Source organism: Mixophyes fleayi, chromosome 11 (genome assembly GCF_038048845.1).
Source record: "Mixophyes fleayi isolate aMixFle1 chromosome 11, aMixFle1.hap1, whole genome shotgun sequence".
Taxonomy (NCBI): domain Eukaryota; kingdom Metazoa; phylum Chordata; class Amphibia; order Anura; family Limnodynastidae; genus Mixophyes; species Mixophyes fleayi.
In genome coordinates, this window is record NC_134412.1 from 82,941,839 (window position 1) to 82,960,894 (window position 19,056).

The 19,056-nt window shown below is 40.7% G+C and overlaps 1 protein-coding gene across 2 annotated transcripts; it reads right to left on the bottom strand.

Moving 5' to 3' along the window:
* Positions 1-158: 158 nt before the first annotated feature.
* C11H1orf174 (chromosome 11 C1orf174 homolog) lies at positions 159-17,799 on the bottom strand. Of its 2 annotated transcripts, none has more exons than XM_075189992.1 (5): positions 17,664-17,788; positions 9,819-9,941; positions 7,179-7,550; positions 2,758-2,872; positions 159-1,545 (listed from the first exon to the last, which is right to left on the bottom strand). In XM_075189992.1, exons 1-4 carry the CDS (start codon positions 17,676-17,678, stop codon positions 2,762-2,764), a joined length of 621 nt encoding a protein of 206 aa, XP_075046093.1. In that variant the 5' UTR covers positions 17,679-17,788; the 3' UTR covers positions 159-1,545; positions 2,758-2,761. The 2 variants fall into 2 exon arrangements, with proteins under 2 accessions (XP_075046093.1, XP_075046094.1); XM_075189993.1 differs by lacking the exon at positions 159-1,545 and adding an exon at positions 6,241-6,260 and having other exon boundaries at positions 2,805-2,872; positions 17,664-17,799.
* Between the last annotated feature and the right edge of the window lie 1,257 nt (positions 17,800-19,056).

Here is a 19,056-nt window from a genome sequence, read left to right on the forward strand (position 1 = left end):
TTTCCAGCAACAGTTTCCATAATTAAAAATGAGCATTAAGTACAAGGATGTAATGGTCAGCAGCATGTGGAATGAGCAGTGAATATATATATATATATATATATATATATATATATATATATATATATATATATATATATATATATATATATATATATATATATATATATTAAAACAGCATAAAAGTACAATGTTATGGATTGGTAAGCGGCTACGTAACAATGGTTGGCCAATGAGAAAGCACTTTAATGTCCAAATCAAGATAAGATTGCCTTCGTGTTTTCCCAGTGTATTTTATGGCCAAGATGAACACTCTTGTAGTTCACGTAGCAATTAGCACAGGGCACCTAATCATAAGAAAATCACCCACTAAATTATTCTGCCAAGCTACTTTGAATGAGCATGTATGGACGGAATTAACTTGATTAGGTTTAAATCGAATATTTCATTTTGACAGGAGTAAAAATAAAATAAAATGGGTCTGGGATTTTTACGGTGCCAACTCAATCATATACCAGCATGGTCTACAAACAGGTTCAAATATAGATGCAGCTTTATGCTACTGTATTATACCAGTATATTTCCTTACAAAATAGAAATATTTATATGTACATGATCATTTTCACTGCTCACCTTTAAAAACACAAGAGCTGTAAGTACCATTCACTCATCCATAAGATTACAATTCAGGATAATAATCAGAATAGCTAAGCATGTGCTTAGTCTATGCAGGTAGATTTTGGTCTGTAAGCCATCTTTCAGGTCTTCAAGCCATGTCTACAACATTCCTAAATTAGTTCATCTGAAACGGGGTACAATTGGCTCACATGGCCGGCAGTGTGGCTAAATGCCACTGACAAGTTATAGATGGCAAAAAACCAACAAAAAAAAAAAACAACTGTAAACTGCTACAATATATAATATAATAATAATAATACTTCAGCTACTGTTAGAATTCGGCGTGTGCTCTCTCTCTATATATACACACGTTTTCCTGGATATAGCTTTAAGAAAACAAAGTTGAAGGGTCAATATTATACTCTATGTACACACGGAGAGACAACACTATTCCACTCTCCCCCACTGGACCAAACCCTGTGACTTTACAGCTGTTCCTGAATATAAGATTCCTGCTTTCCCAATTTTTTAGAGAATATCAACACCACCAACTGCTAGAAAGTTACATATAAAACACATCTTTTACACAGACCATATAAATAACACATCGCTGTGTCTGGTTTTCCCCGTCAGCTTATGCTCTGGAAGAGGAGACAAAAAAAAATCTTTGGAGTTTGAGAAGAGTACTCCCAGAGGTGGGCGTATCACCAAGGTTAGGAATTCACTTGTTTGCGTTCTATGCTCCCAAGGACCCCCGAACAAAGGTTATGGGGCAGATTAATAGTTGTCCTCTGCTCACCTCCTGTCACCCTTCAAACAATAAATCCAAGTGAGTAAATCCTCTTGGTTCTCTCTGGGTTTGGCCAACATTCTATTTGCTGTTATATTATTAAACAATAGGTAGCAGGTCCGTCCAATTTCCCGGCTCTAAGGAAAAGAAAAAAACTGTTAAAAAGGGAAACTAAATTTAAAGTAGCTAAAGATCAAACATTGAAAAACATGTATATAATAAAGATTTCCATTTCAACAATTAAGCTCTCTTTCCTGATGCCATTATATGCAAATTAAAAGGAACTAAGAAGACTCAGCAGCAGCATTCTGGTAGTGTCAGAAGATTACTGTGACTACCGAGAGAACAGAAGAGGTGCAGAAGTTCCGCTCTCTTTTTGACGAGTCATCGAGATATTTCCTTATTTTAAGAGGCACCAAAGAGCCGTTAGTTCCAATGTGTAAAATAAAGGACAAGTTCATCCATGCTTTATTTAATTGTCTGGATTGATGTCTGCCCCACTGCCTTGTTAAGTCAGTTCAGTTTATATACTTTGAACTCTAAGCACAGTTACCCTGTCTCAACATTCTACTTAAGCAAGAAGTGTTGCATTGGCTCAGTGGTCTCCTTTTACAAAGTTTGGGATCCCAGGCTTGTAGGTCTCTCCTCTGGGCCCAATCGTCTAGAAAGAAAGAAATCCTGCATTTATCCTCCCTCGCTCCTAGTCCATTGCGAGTATATTTTATGCAGTGTGTCATTTTAGCCTGTGGAGAGGTTGTTTTGTAGCAACTGTATAAGTAGAATACTACTCAGAGAGGCTAACTGCTAGCTTAATCTTTTCTCTACACACATTTATTTTATTTATTTATTTTTAACAGTGATCGGGCCGGGGGGGAAATGGCAATTGATTGATTAGCTGCATATCTGGTCCAGTTTCATTGTTGGGAGGAATTTTTTTTCTTTTATTATTTATATAAACACAACAGAATTCAATTAAGTCAATGGAAGCTGCTGGGAGCTTTTTGGAGTCTAATGTGGCTGGCAACCAAAGTTAGTGGCCAGTTAGGAGATAATGGTTTATATATTTATACAAGCTTCTTCTCTGTCATGGCAGGCACCCAACGACTGCATCCAGAGAGTTTATTTGTTTTAGACAAAACACAATTGGGCATCCAGAGCAGTGCACGATTCTTGCACAGACAGTGGGCTATCCGAGTGGGCAGGCTCTGGCCGTACACGTCACTGTCCATTAGACAAGCAGTGGAGGATACAGAAATGGTAATAATCTATATATATGCTGGAATGTTTCACCGTGCCTTTACTTATTGTATAAACTTATTTTTGGCCCTTTAACTGCATTGGTTTCTTACTTAGCTATTCGTTATTCAGTTCTTCATCGTCGTCATCCTCTTTTGCTCGGAAGTGGAGGTTTCTCAGTTCTCGTCTGCTCATGGAAGCGCAGGATGTCGCAACTGGTGGAAAGTCCTAAGCAAGAAGGAAAGAAAGTGCTCAAATGACCAGATTGTGAGACACATGGTTCACAAAGCAAACTACAGTCTTAGCCTTACAACATGCTAGTTCATTTGTGTAAACTCCATTATATTGTACTGAGCAAGCAATGTTCACATTACTAACAGCAATAGAGGGCAATTATTAAGCTTTACATACAGGGTTGTAATCAGCCATTCAATGTATGAGTCTTTATGGAAGAAAACACACTGATCAAATTCAGTGGCAAGTCCTAGATCAGTGTTGGCTAATCTGTGACACTTCAGGTGTTGTGAAACTACAAGTCCCAGCATGCCAATCTATAGCAGCTTATCGCTGGAAGGGTATGCTGGGACTTGTAGTTTCACAACACCTGGAGTGTCACAGGTTAGCCAATACTGTCCTAGTGTAATGAATAGGGAAGGGAGGGAGACGCGATAGCCTAGATCACTTGTTCAAACTCAGCTAAAATCTACAGCTCACAAGTAGATACGTTGGAATTTTAATATATACTTATCCTCCACCAGATGGCAGCAGACAAAAAAAAAATCCAACATAAATGTTATTTTAATTGCAGGACATTAAGAAAAACAAACAAAGAATTATATTAACATCATGATGATGTCCATTCTTGTCATTCTCCTCAACCTGAGGAGGTATGAAGAAATATGGGTACCAGGGGAAATCTCCACCCTTCCCCAAAAAAATAAATAAATAAATGTGACTCAGGAGGGAAAAAAAAAAAAAAAAAAAAAAAAGTTACACAGCTGGAAACTTGCCGTGCAGTAACTCATAGCAACCAGTCAGCAATTAGAGTTAGCGTTGAACAATCTAGCGTACTGTAGGCCAATGAAAGAAAGCATCTGATTGGTTGCTTTGGGTCATCAACTGTGGATGAAGTTAAATATATAGTTCCACAAGATACAAGAAGATACAAAGCCTTATAACACTTTTCTATCGAAGTGGCCAGCGTGTAGTCCCAGTAAACTACCTAGGGCAAACTGGAAGCATCGCGCTGGACGAATAGTATTGTGAAACCTTCCTTACAGAGCACAATGTATTGAGCAACAGGTAGGGATAATGACAAAGCATTGTATCACAGGGGCACAACACAAAGAATAGGAAGACACTACCATGCTTTGTGCAGTACAAAAAATATTGGACTCTATACGTCACCAAAGTCTCTCTTAATATAGGAGAACGGCGTAGGAAGAAAAGTATACAAGGTCATTAAAGGTTCCGAGAAGAACATGTGGAGGTGAATAATAAAAGGACAATATTGTAAGTTGGGCAGAAGAAGAAGACAGGACTCCAGCCTGAGCCCAATAAGCTTTTGTATGCTCTAATTAAAAGGTTTTTTGTTTCTTTTTACTCAACAAGACCAATCACATCTACCTCTGTCTCAAAGTCAACTAACCAGGGAAATTTATACTGGCGTAGAAAGAAAAGTCACAGAACAGAAACGCAACAGCACAAACTCAAATTGCCAGCCAGAGTCTGCCTGTAAAAGCCTGACAGCATAATCACCCCAATCCTTCTTGATGACTGAGAGAGAAGACTAAAAGCAAAACCTCAAAGCCCACAATGCTTCTATATGTGCACAAGCGTGCCTCCGTGCTCGCCGGGCACATTTGAAGGTACGTGCCACCTTCACCATCTCTGAGCACCTCCCATACAATTAATTTGCGCAGATGTGCACAGTCCAACTTCTATGTATCCTACCTGGTGGACTTGGCCATCACATAGTTCCTTTCTGGGACAGAGTACACTCCATCATCAATTCATTGCTAGAACAGATACTGAAAATCCCTGCTGCTTTCTACCCTCTCCACCTCTCACTGGCAGCAGCTAAAGGGCCAATTGCTCAAAATTGAAAGGAAATCCAACCTCCACTCTATCGTGGCTTTTAAGAAGTATTCCTGGCCCATCACATGCATGGAAAAAGTAACATTCTTTCAGCATAAGCCACAGAAATTTGATGGGATTTGGGCCCCCTGTTTTGTTTTTTAATACTTTTTTTTAATAATCTCTAATACCCAAGGTTTGCAATGAATCTCCCCCATCATAACCTCTGAACCTGCCTACCCTCTTTAGGATTCCCGGTGAGCATACCCTCCATCCCAGCATCTGAGGGATTATCTCTTAGCCAAAGTTATACAGTGTTCCTGGCCCCTGTCTTTTCTTTATATTCCCCCGTTCATTATTAGAAATGCTCTTTTAATAAGTCAGGTGGATGGTTTTTTTATACTATAAAACTTTGTACCATTCCTTCAATAAAGATGTAATTTTAAATAAAGGCAGCAATTAACCACCTAGAAGAGGAAAACAAGAGTCTCATGGAAATAAGACAGTTTACATGACAGTGTGGAGGGATTACAAGCTGGCTCCATATATGAAGATAAAAATTCCATAACAGAGACATGTTCTGAGCTAGTACACACAGTGTCTACAGCCATGAAAGAGACAGGGATGTACAGAGAGAGCAGATTGAACAAGATACTGTGTCCTGCAATTCTTAAAATACACAGGTATAAGAAACACCTGCTTCCAAAGACTCAACTCAAATAATCTATAGTGGAACAATCTGTACAATATTATGATTCCCATTCATAAACTAAACTACAGATTAGTGCTAGGATTAGGGGGGGGGGTCTGGATGGGATCTCTCCACTGTCCAGGGCTGCAGACAATATCTCAATGTTTTGGCAGCCTAAAGCTCCCTCTAGTGATCAGTCTGTTGCTGCTGATGTATTAACCAATTGTAAGCAGCTGGCCCTTTTAACCAATCATTCCTATGCTATTCCAATATCAGCCACAACCTGATCACTAGAGAGGGCCCTACAGGCGTGCCGTGTGGGTCTCTTTACTATGCGCTGGTCATCAGATGCACAAGTAATTTCTCTTCCTGAGAAAAGTTACTTTCCTAATGTAATCTTCACTGAGGCTTCTAAAATGAATCTATTCATTCCCGTCTCCACTGTCACGCAGCAAGCGGTTAGAATTATGAAATAAACAGCAGGTGGTGGCTTCACTTATAGTAACCCTATACAATATATCAGAATATGCTACAGATTTAGAGGCTCAGGAACTCCAATCATTTACCCCTCCCCCAGCAGAGCTTTAGAAATGGTAAGATTGTTCCTTGCCAATAAAGCTTATTTGAATTTGCATGACAGACAGACTGAGATTCACATTGTATAATCAGCGTTCGTTATAGGAAACATTGAACCTTATGGCAGATTCTTGCCCATCGTGAAACAGGTGTGTTTAAATCTTTTACATGTAAAATGTTACTTTATTAAATTTAGATTTAATGGAAACCTTCCCCCCTTCTTACAAATGTAGCTATTTATTTATATACTTACATTTATATTAGAGAATACTTCTGCAGCATTCAAAAAAAAAGTAAATAAAAACAGGATAAATTATTGCCATTGTTTGTTAACTGATAAGTTGTCAAAAATTCTTTAGAAAGCAACAATCCCCTGTTTGAACATAGATGATCATATTTTAAAAGGGTCAAGCTTTTTCGGGTTATTGTCATGCAGTATAGCTTACACTAAAGGAAGAGGATTCCTCTCAAAAACAAAACAAACAAAAAACAATTCTGCCCCATTAAAATAATTATGGTGGGTAACACAATTTACTGAAATAACTTCTAAATACTTTGCATATGACTTCGGCCTGAAAACACCTATTGAAAACTCATAACTATCACAACCATCTGTCAGAAGGCAGCAACTGCATAACGGACCCTCCTTAGAAACAATGTAACTACAGAAAGAAAAAAAAAAAAAAAAGAAATACGTTTAAGGGCAGGACAGTAGCTATAGTTACAAGTGTTTTTAAGGAAGAGGACTTAGGCTCCGAGTAACGGCAGCAAGCGAGTTTTCAACAGATGATTTCATGAGACATTTTAATACGCTTGTAGCACCCGGCACAAGGAGTTGATAGTGTTCGTGTGGAGAAGCCCTAGTGATACACCCTTCACTTTGCATAAATGCTTGTAGGCAATTAACTAAACTTACATAAATTTATCTCAATGTACTTCACAGTAATTTAAACAGCACTTTACATTTTACCAAAATTTAAATGCATCAACACTTACATAACAGGATATCTAAACTTGTACATAAGCTAGTGAAAAGATTACATTGTATCCTCATCACTGCTCTTAAACTACTTGTATTTTATTCAAGGCGTCTTCTCCCTACCACATCATATGTCTAGCTTTTCTGCAATCAGGTTATGGTTCAAGGGTTTACTTAGCTGCAACAACAACACCTTGTATGTTCACATTCACCTGCATGAGGTCTGCGTTTTCAAAGAACCTCCCCAGTGGCATAGGCTGGTTGCTGTCTTCATCGAGAAAGGGACTGGCATCTGCACAGACGCTTCTTTTATCCGGATAGGCCAGGTCTGAAATCACCATGCCATCTCCGCTATCGTCCGTTAATCCATTATATGAAGCAAAATCATTCACTTTGGAAACCTGACGTGCGGTCAGACGGGTGTTGACCCTCACTTTTGGGCACCGCCTGCCCTGACTTTTTGGCAGAGCACCAGCTTTAGTGCGTCTCTTAGGTCTGCTGCCGCCTCCGCTAACTAGTCCACTGTTCTGGCCATATTTGATATTTTTTGAAAGACTCTTATTGGTATCTTTGTTGGGCGATGCCTGAAAAAGATGGGAATTATAATGGAAATCTCATAGTTTAGAAATATTGTTTTAATTGTTTTGCTACATCATGAATATTTGGAAAATAAAAATGAACTGCCCAACCTTATAAGGAGGTAATTAGGTCAAACAGAAAGACTTATGTAGTAGAATACAGCAGTATACTGTACAGAGCCAGCTCACAATTAGATTGATAGTACTATAAAGTGCATACCCGCTGCCACTTACAGGTAATAGGCAACATCTCTATCTACAGGTATGATAAACACTTATACAATTAAAATGCAAATATATGCAATATTGCACCCTCATCTGCAGCATATAGAAAATGGCTATTAGAAACATTTCCACTCCTTAGAGCATTTATTTTTTAAACTGTGTCACTGCTCATTACCATGGCTGCATGTAATATATTGGAAAAAGTTCTGCTTTAATTAACATAGCATTGACAACAAATCAAGGCACAGCTTATTATAGCAGGACAGAGCTTCTGTAGCTTGCATTCAGGGCCGGATTAACCATAGGGCTAACTGGGCTACAGCCCAGAGGCCTATAGCATCCAGGGGACCCTTGAAAGTGCTCAGCAGCAGTATTGATCTGTCGGGGACAGGGGGCGCCCCCGGCGCGATCAGTGCTGCTGAGCACTTTCACTGCGGTCCTTCTCCGGCGCGCTGTAGTCTCCTTATTGAGGAGATCTCGGGAGTCTCACTCTCACGAGATCTCCTCAGTAAAGAGCGTACAGCACAACGGAGAAGGAGGTAAGTGCCGAGGGGGGAGGAAGGCGGGCAGCTCGGATCACAGGAAGGGGGGCCCTCACGGGGGGATGGAGGCCCCCTTAGCCCAGGGGCCTCCATTCCCTTAATCCGGCCCTGCTTGCATTGCTTTGGAGAGACAATGAAAGATAGTCCAAAGAAACACAAAGACAAGTCTCTAGCTAGAATTCAAAGTAAAAAGCTAATATTGATACATAGTGATGACGTCAAACACAGGAGCATAATTGAGACAAGCAAAAATGAATAAGTTAAAATGGAAAAAAAACAACTAACTGCACTACTTGAAGTTTTTAGACTATGGGATAGATTTATTAAAACGTCTAAAAAGAAAAAAGTGGAGGTGTTGCCAGGGGAGTATTCAACTGACCGCAAGTTGTTTTTTTCCCCCCGCAGCGTGAAAGAAAAAAAAAAAGCACACGCGGGTTTTGTAACTACTATAGCGACCGTTTTTAGTTAACGCAGCGATAAAAGTCGTGCAATTCAATTGAAATAGAGGGAACGCTGCCCCATCGCGCTAATCATTGGTGTTTGCGAGTTTTTAGGGGAGTGAAAGGGGGTGTTCAACGCTGTCATGTATAACACAAAAAAAGGACTGGCATACATTAGATTGCATTACACAACCATTCTAGTTGATAATATCTACATTTTTTACTATAGAATCATCTATACCATGTCAAAACATTAGTACTTACATATTTGTACCAAAACCATACATAAATATATTTAAATTAGTGATTTTTATTTTTTTTCATTATTTTTTTTCACAAGAAAATCAACTTTTATTGTTATGCATTACTGATAAACATAGCTTCTTTTTTTTTCAATATTACATGATTTCAAATGGTTTCCTTAGGTTTTTTATTTTTAGCACACCCCAGAGAGGTGCGAGATAAAACAGCATATTGGCCTGTTTAACGCGCCGCGTTAAAAAACAATTGAATAGTTTTTAACGCGCACACCCTATACTTTCAATAGACCTTCTACTGGAGAGCGAGAGGACCGTTTCATGAGAAAAAAAAACTGAGCGTTAAAAATGAAATTGAATCGCGGGTAACGTTAACCCACTCAAAAATGATAAAAAAAACAAACAAAAAAAAGCGTTAAAATGACTTAACACGGTATAAAAAAATATCTTGCAGTCAATTGAATCCCCCCCCCCCCCCCCCCCCCTTAGAGTCTGATGGTTGCCACTATTCTTGTTTTAGTAAACATACCCCCTTGTCAGCACTTTATTGATAGTAATCTGTGTGGTATTTGACTGTGTTTAACCCCCCTCCCCCCAAGCCAGAATGCTGGGCCCCATCCACTCTTAGGTTTAAGAGATTTCTATTCCCGCACAATTCTTTTTTAAAGGGAACAATATATATTAATCAATACCAGAAAAGATAAAACAAATAAAAATTAACATTTAGAAAAATAAATAAATCAAACATTGAAAATAAGTTACTTACAGAAACTCCAAAACAACCCAAACAAATACCACTTGTATCCTTACCAGGGACCCTTTCCTCCCAGACGTGAGAGAGTTACAGATCTCGGCTTCATTATCAGAGGAGTTCTGCTCAGCAGAGCAATTTTTATTTTTTTGGCGAACTGAACACCGCATTCCGTCTGTTAACTGGAAAAAACAAAAAACAATGTGTAGAAATTATTCCTATTACCTTTACTGTAAAGGTGGTTCAGACGAGGTAATTCTGTACCAAGGGAGTTAGTGATGACCTATTCATTAAATGGATCTAAAAGTGTATAAGATTATTATTATCGTTTATTTGTAAGGCGCCACAAGGTTTCTGCAGCGCCTCACATGACTCTCATACAAGAGGCAGTGTCTCTGGATAATGCCATTAGATGGCATCATTTGGGTGACTGGTCAACAGAGTTAATGGAATCCCCCACCCCCAGGTAGAGTAGAAATGGCACATGCCTTGCTTGCTGGATTTTGTTTTGCAAACCACCAGATCAACACTGCTATGAACTTGCAATAGGATGAAATTGATGGAACCCTCCAGGTGCATTTTATTTTAGGTCATCTAATTTCACCCAAAACTATTTAAAAAAGGTGCAAAACAACAGCTGCTTGGGATCATGCACATGTAGACCAGAACTGCTGTTTAACTGTATTGGGCCTTTACCATTATGCTGAATCAAATGGGAGGTCTCAGTAATATTTTAGACCAAGGCACATGGAATATAAACACAATACAAGCATTGGTGGAAAATTCAGCTATCGTGGAGACTCAAAGGAAACAAAAAAAAAAAAATTAGTGGTAAATATGTTCTTTTCTCCTTTTGACTCCATGGCAGCCACAACTATGGGATGTACGAAAGCTATACCATAGGGAGGACCACACAATAAAACAAAGTCAGCCAGATATGCTGCAAATTAAAGACTTATTTAAAAACTGTACTAAGAACACATCTTGCAAACAGAGCATCCGAGAGAGATAGGATAGCAAGATAGGGATAAGTGAACGTATGAATAGACGACCATCCAGTAGCACTGCCGAAACCTGAGCTTTGCTTGTCCAAAATGTTGCCAGTTGTGCGAGCACAGAGGATCACCGGCACCTTGCATCCATTAATCTGATACAATTGTTGTTTAGAGGGAGCATACACTCTTCCGGGCCCAGCTTTAAGCAGAAGGAGCTGTTCTGTCTTCCCGAATACTTCAGTCTCAGACAGAAGCATATATAGAAAACGCTCTCGTTAGAGCCACTGAATGCAGTTTCCTTTTACTCATCATGTGGATAGAGACGGCAGTAATGCTTCATGTGAAATCTGGACACCTTAAGTAGGAATTGTGACAGTCGCACTTTAAGAGTAGATTACGCAAGGTCTTTGCTGAAACCATCCCAAAGAAGTGAAGGATCTCTGCAATGTTAGCTGCTGGGTTCAATCTAGAGCCACTAATTCCGCAGTGCTGTACAGAGAACTCATTCACATCAGTCCCTGCCCCATTGGAGCTTACAGTCTAAATTCCCTAATACATACAAAAGCACCAAGGTCAATTTTGTTAGCAGCCAATTAACCTACCAGTATGTTTTTGGAGTGTGGGAGGAAACCGGAGCACCCGCAGGAAACCCACGCAAACACTGGGAGAACATACAAACTCCTCACGGATAAGGCCATGGTCGGGAATTGAACTCCTGACCCCAGTGCTGTAAGGCAGAAGTGCTAACCACTTAGCTACACTTCTTCTGTGATAGCTGAATAATTATTCTTTTTCCTTGCCTGTAATAAAGTACAGATTACCTGTTCTGATACCCCTTTCATTCAATCTCCACACTATCAAAGCCAGCCTCTCTTGATTTGGATGTAGAATTGGGCCTTGGAACAATAGATTGGACTGAGGAGGCCAAGGCATTTCCCAGGCTACTGGGAACCAGGGACGGCACTGCCAGAATGAAGGAATTATTAACACTTCTGCCTATACACTTGTTGTTAATGACTCAGCTTCCATACGGATAACCAAACTGAGCAGCTGCAAAAATTACGTAACCCACAAGATTCATTTACAGCTAGGCGCAAAGAAACAACTGTGTATACTAACACTTGTTCAACATCCCTGTTTTTGTGGTCACCGAACAACATGTGTTAAACAGCTATATTAACTGCAAAAGAAATTGTTAAAAAAAAATTCTGTGACTTGAGAGGCACTTTCAAAGTACGTTTAGTTCCATGGTATGCGTTAGATGTTGTAATTGATGAAAACATTGGTTTTGGTCAAATATTTACTGCACCTCGCAGGAGGTAGTGAAAATAAGTAGTCACAGACTAACATGGGAATGACCACGGACTAACATTATGAAAAATCAGTTTGTAAGTTGTCTGAAAATGCAGCCTGTGCTTCAGCTTTTCGGACTTCTTGGGGTAAATGTATGAACGTGCGGGTTCTTCAACACCCGCTTGTTCGGCGATTAAATTTCAAGCGGCGCTGCATTGTAAAGGGAAGTTTCCCTTTACAATGCAGCGCCGCTTGAAATTTAATCGCCAAACACGCTGAACACGCGGGTGTTGAAGAACCCGCACGTTCATACATTTACCCCCTTGTCTTTTTCCCCTAATAGCAGTCCATTTCTGTTAATCCATGCGAACACGAAAGGCACCAGTTTTTCCTGATCAGATCTTCCCCATTTTTACAGTCTGTTATGCCTTAATACAGGCTACCCTGTGACACTCCAGGTGTTGTGAAACTACAAGTCCCAGCATGCTTCGCCAATATATAGCAGCTTATTGCTGGAAGGGTATGCTGGGACCTGTAGTTTCACAACACCTGGAGTGTCACAGGTTAGCCAACACTGCCTTAATACATGCCCTGAGGCAAAACAAGTCTAAAAAAAATAACACTACTCGAAAAATACTTGGTAATCTCTCAGTAATTGGTATAACTGCATTACAGTATTTCAAAATTAAACCTCCGTATCCCATTACACAAACCATCTTTGAGGCGACCTTCAGTTTACATGTACTCTGTGCAATAACTTAAATAGGGGTCTACATGAACTGGAAACCAATATTGGCTATGAATAGAGATAGTCTACGGACCAACAATTCAAGTGAAAAACAGATGGTTAACTTTAAAAGGAAAAAGTTGTTAGAAATAAAAATCCTGGTTGCATAAGCGTGCACACCCCTAAATTAGTACTTTTGGAAGCACCTTTTTGCTTTTATTATAACAACGAGTCTTTTTGAATTAAGTCAAATCACCTTCGCACACCTGGACCGCACGTTCTATCAGATTCTTCTCCGCTTTAAGTCATTCCACAGATTCTCAATGGGATTGAGGTCTGGGTCATTCCAATACTTTGATCTTTTTCTGAAGCCAATCCGTAGTCGATTTGGGTGTGTGATTTAGATCGTTATGTAGGAAGGTGAAATTCCTCTTCCTCTTTCTGACAGCCCAGCAGGTTTTGTACCAAAATAGCACGATATCTGATATATGCCCTGTATCCTGCCTCTGTCCCAGCTGAAGAGTAGCAGCCCGATAGCACGATACTGCCGCCACCGTGCTTCACAGTAGGTACGGGGTTCAATGCAGCAAACATATCTTTTAGAATTAAGGCCACAAAATTCAACCTTGGTCTCATGACCAGAAGACATTTTCCAACTTGATTTGGAGGGTGAATGCATTTTTCCCTCCCTCAAAACTTAGAAGAGCTTGGACAAATTTGTTTTGTGAGAAATGGCCCAAACATGTGCAGAATATGGGAGGGAGTGACCAGTTCCTGGCAGGAATTCCTGCAGGAATGTTGCCGTAGGCTTCTTAGTAGCCACTGTTATGATTTTATTTTTTTAAATCGTTGTCCTGATCTTGATGTTCCTGTTGTGCCACATTTCTCCACTTATTGATGGACTTCATTGTTTTCCATGGTACATATAATACCTTTGAATTTTTTTTTTATTTTTTTTTTCATACCCCTATCCCAATTAGTACCTTTCAATAATGACATCCCGTTGAGGTTTTGAAAGCCCCTCGTGGACCATGAATATCCCAGTAGGATGCAACTTAGAAAACTGCAAGGGAATCCTACAGAACAGCTGATCTTAATTTGGGGATTAATCACTTTCACTGCTGGCAAGTGTATTCCAATTACCAGTCAACATGATTTTGAATGCGATTGGTTAACTCTGAACAGTTACAGCCCCATTATGAAAGGGAATGCACACGTTTGCAAACATTGCATTATAAGTTGTGTATTGTCACTTTTTCCTAAATATTGTATCACACGCCGAGCCCGCACCCGGGTCCCAGCACACTTAAGGGGTACCCCTTGGTGCTGAGCGCCGCGTACATCCGATAGCGGCAGCCATCTTGGATTCAGGTCTGTGATCTTCCATTCAAAACCCGTCTTTACAATTGGTGCTTTTCTTCATTAGCAGGGTATTGAAGGCACCAGAGCTGACAGTCTGGTGCCTGTTCATTGTGTCTCAAGTCCTGACTGTGCACAGACATGGCTCGTTTGCTCCGGCTCACTCTTACAGCGATTCTTCAGTTGCTGTCTAGTGCTACTCATCCACAGATATCACTTCCTTGTGTTCAGTACGCTGTTCCAATGATTTCTCAGTTGCTGTCTAGTGCTACTCATCCACAGATATCACTTCCTTGTGTTCAGTACGCTGTTCCAATGATTCCTCAGTTGCTGTTCAGTGCTACTCATCCACAGATATCACTTCCTTGTGTTCAGTACGCTGTTCCAATGATTCCTCAGTTGCTGTTCAGTGCTACTCATCCACAGATATCACTTCCTTGTGTTCAGTACGCTATTCCAATGATTCCTCAGTTGCTGTTCAGTGCTACTCATCCACAGATATCTCCTGCTCAGTCTGTTCACCTCTCTGCTGTTTCCTTGCTGCAAAGTTTCTCATACTCCTGTGCTCTCCATACAGGTCTCTTCTAACACTCTCCCTGAGGGAAGCGACATGCGCGGCATTGGCTGCAAAGCACATACCTCCTTGCGGGGGTTCCTGGTGAAGGCAACCTGTCCCGTTAGACTCCGCATCTCTGGGTAGAGTAGGGCCAAGTTAGGCAGACCTACCTATATGATGTTAAATACTTTTGTGTCAAAAAAGACAAAAGTATTATAGGAGCGATACCTTTATTGGCTTTACATTACAAACACCTGCAATTTTAAAAAAGGTGTGGACAGTGGTTGAAGTGGACATTTAGAAGTGGCGGTATGGAAAATGTAAGGGGGATGTAAGTGAATGGAATTTGGTACTTTTACAGTGAAGGCTGTAGGAGAAGCGGCGGTATGACATACCACCGTATACCTCCCACTTCCACCACTAGGCGTGTAGACTTTATATATCCACTCTACACGCAAAAACAGTCAGTATTGTCCCTGTATACAAAATGAATAAATGAATGCAACTGCACCCCTTGCATTGCAAAATAATTATGTTGTGAGAAGGGTAATGATATAAAGCTCCTAACACACACACACACACACACACACACACACACACACACACACACACACGGGAGGGCTGTGGTTTCAAAGCATCTCTTTATTATTTATTATTATTCATACACTCAACTTACTCAGCTTTATTATGAAACTAAATTTTAAACAGACTGCCTTTATTATAAATAACTTTCAAATTTTATTTTGGAATTTTTGTGTCTTTAATTTCCTTAACAAAAAAAATGAACAAGCAAAGATACATATCAAAAGACTCAAAAATGGGATATGTAAACATAACAATGTGCAGAATTCCTTAGATCAATGATAACATTTAGCCATTGTGAAAACACAATACACCCAAAATACAACCTAATCAGGAATACCGATCATCATGAGAATGTAACTAATGAGCCACAAAAGGAAAAATACAAATATCAGCACTTTTGGGCATCAAGGGGCATGGTCAGTCTGTAGTTAAATCATTGGGAGATTTTCTAAACCAAAGCTGTGAGCTTTACATTTATCCAAATATTTTATATGTATTGCAAGATGCGATGGGGAAGGGGCGAGGAGAGAATCAAAACATAATATTCACATCAATAATGATTTCAACATAGATCGAGAATTGCGCCTGCTTGTGATGAAAAGCACATTTATACCATAAGATACACAGATTCGGGTTAGTGTTGTGGTTTCACTGTCCATTCAGCACTAGCTGAGCTCTAACAAGTATTCAATGATTCCATACAATGGTAGCTTTCATGCTTGCCCCACACAACCTAAGGTCTATTCCCAGACCACCAGCAAAACACCCACATGGTAGACCTCACCTGTTCCCTAATGCTGATATGAGGACAATAAAACAATCTTGAAGATACAGCACCCTGCAAAATATACTGCATATATCTGTAATAATACATTACTGTCCAAATGCTGAATTACAATGTTATCCGATTAATACTATGATCTTGGATCCATTTGTAACCCTTGATGTGCCACAAGACCAGCTCTAACATCTACCCAAAATCTGCAGGGAAAGCTGTATTGCATAGTTGTGACATTAAGTACATCATATCTGCTCTAGTATATGCAAGCAGAATAATCAACTTGCTCATGCAGCATTACATTTGCATCCAAATGCCCTACCAATTCCCATGTTTCCCTATCCTTGGGGTATAAACCCCACCACCAACTTGCCCTGTGTCCCACCCCTGTCTAATACCCCCCCCCCCCCCCACAAACTCAACCACTGCTCCATCCTCATCCTCATATAATACCCCACCACCAACTTGCCCAGTGTCCCACCCCTGTCTAATACCCCCCCCCCCCCACAAACTCAACCACTGCTCCATCCTCATCCTCATATAATACCCCACCACCAACTTGCCCAGTGTCCCACCCCTGTCTAATACCCCCCCCCCCCCCACAAACTCAACCACTGCTCCATCCTCATCCTCATATAATACCCCACCACCAACTTGCCCAGTGTCCCACCCCTGTCTAATACCCCCCCCCCCCACAAACTCAACCACTGCTCCATCCTCATCCTCATATAATACCCCACCACCAACCCACTGCTGCATCCTCGTATAATGCTCCACCACCAACTCAACCACTGATTCAACCTCATTTAATGCCCCATCTTCTTCGAATACCAAAAACTCACTCACTGCCCCACCCTCATCTAACACCCCACTCCACCTACTGCCCCATCCTCATCAAATACCCCACAACCAACTCAACCACTGTTTCAACCTCATCTCATGCCCCATCCACGTCCAATACCCATCGACCAGCTCGGTCACTGCCCCACCACCAATCTGCCCACTGTCCCCATCCTAATACCCCACTGTCAACCCAACAACTACCCCATACTTGTCTAATACCCCACAAACAACTCAACCACTGCTTCAACCTCATCTCACGACCAATCCAAGTCTAATACCCAAGCACCAACTTGGTCACTGCCCCACCTTCATCTAATACCCCACCACCAATCTGCCCACTGCCCCATCCCAATACCCCACTGTCAACCCAACCACTATCCCATCCTTGCCTAATACCCCACCACCAGCTCAGCCACTGCTCTATCCTTATCTAATACCCCCCTAGCAACTCAGACACTGCCCCATACTCTTCTTTTACCACCACCCAATCCTCCTGTAGCCTATGGTAATCTAGGAACCCACTGCCACACGTCACCCCATCCTCACCTAATAAACTGAGCAATTTATTTCCCCAGTGAGTGATCTCCATCTAATCCCCATCTCACTGTCAGTCATCTAGCAGCCTACTAACCCCACCAACCTCCCCCCACTGCCCATCTTCACCCCAAAATCTCTGCCAACCCCACGCTGCCCCTGCATGTGACCCCGGCTGTCCCCTCTGCAGCCCGGCACAAACCTGACATCTACACGGGGTCAGGCTGCCCTCACCTTTCTTCTCTTCATGGAGAAAGCCCCGGTCCTCCCGCCGCCAAAAGTATCCAACTAGTATCCAAAACTTTCCAAGCCCCGAACCGGCCCCGCCCTAAATCTCTCTGTGCGCGTCATCACCCCACACACATACATACATACATACACATACACAGATACACACGGCGGCCAGGACTGCGTCTGACGTCACGTGGGAGGGCCCGGCGCCATCTTGGAAAAGGGAAAAAAAACAACAGCGAGAACCCCATGGGCCGTGCAGCGTCCACGTTTGAACTGGGCAAGTGCTTGATTAACCTCTTCAGGCCTGTGTTATCCTGCAACGTGTGCAAAGGGATTCAGTGTTGTTGCAAATGGTATCAATTCATTCTCAGATAACTGTACTAGAACTGTAATGGGGGAAATCAGCCCTGCTTGAAGTTCAATATATATGGATAGTGACTAGCTTTTTTTATAAAAAAAACTTGACATAGTATGCAATTTTTGTCCTACGACATAGGAAGAAAACAAGGTTTATTAATAATAATAATAATAATATTATAATAGGATAACAATGTCAAATATGAAATAGTATAATATCAGTATAAAAATGTATAATCATAATTATACATTGGGGGGTATTCAATTGTCAGCGAGTTTTTGTTTTTTTTCACCGCATTGTCATTTTAACTGTTTCTTTTATCATTTTCGAGCGGGTTAACTTTACCCGCATTTCAATTCTATTTTTAACGCTACGTTTTTTTTCATGAAACGGTCCTCTCGCGCTCCAGTAGTAGGTCTATTGAAAGTATAAAAGCGTTAAAAGCTATACAATTTTTAACTTGCGGGGGCAGCATCCCCTCTTTTTCAATTGAATTGCACGAGTTTTCCCATTACGCTAACTGAAAACGGTCGCTATTGCCGTCAAAAACCCACGGGAGATTATTTTTTTTTACGCGGTAGGGAAAAAAAGAACTCGCTAACAATTGAATATTGTTCAATTTTCAGTCAAGTTTTTAAAAAACGGCATTACATTTTTTCCCGTCATCTTTGTATTAGAAGCCAAGATTGCACAGTTTGCAATATTTGTGTACCTTGCTTTTATTAATTGTTCATATTCTAATCTTAGCAAGACTCTACAATCCTTTTTTAGTTTTGTCATTTTTCTTTAATTTATCATCCCATCCTAATTTATGAGGCTGAAGTTTGTGTCTTGTTCAGGCAGGATCTTAAGCTGGGTACACACTACAGGGTTTTTCGGTTGATTATCGGGCCAATCACACGATAAATGACCGTTTGGCCCGTTATTGCATTAGTGTGTACGCTCCAGCAATGAACAGTTATCGTTCCAAAGCACATTGTATTGTTTGATTTCATTTTTAAACTGGACTAAAAATCTCGATCAGTGATGGGACGA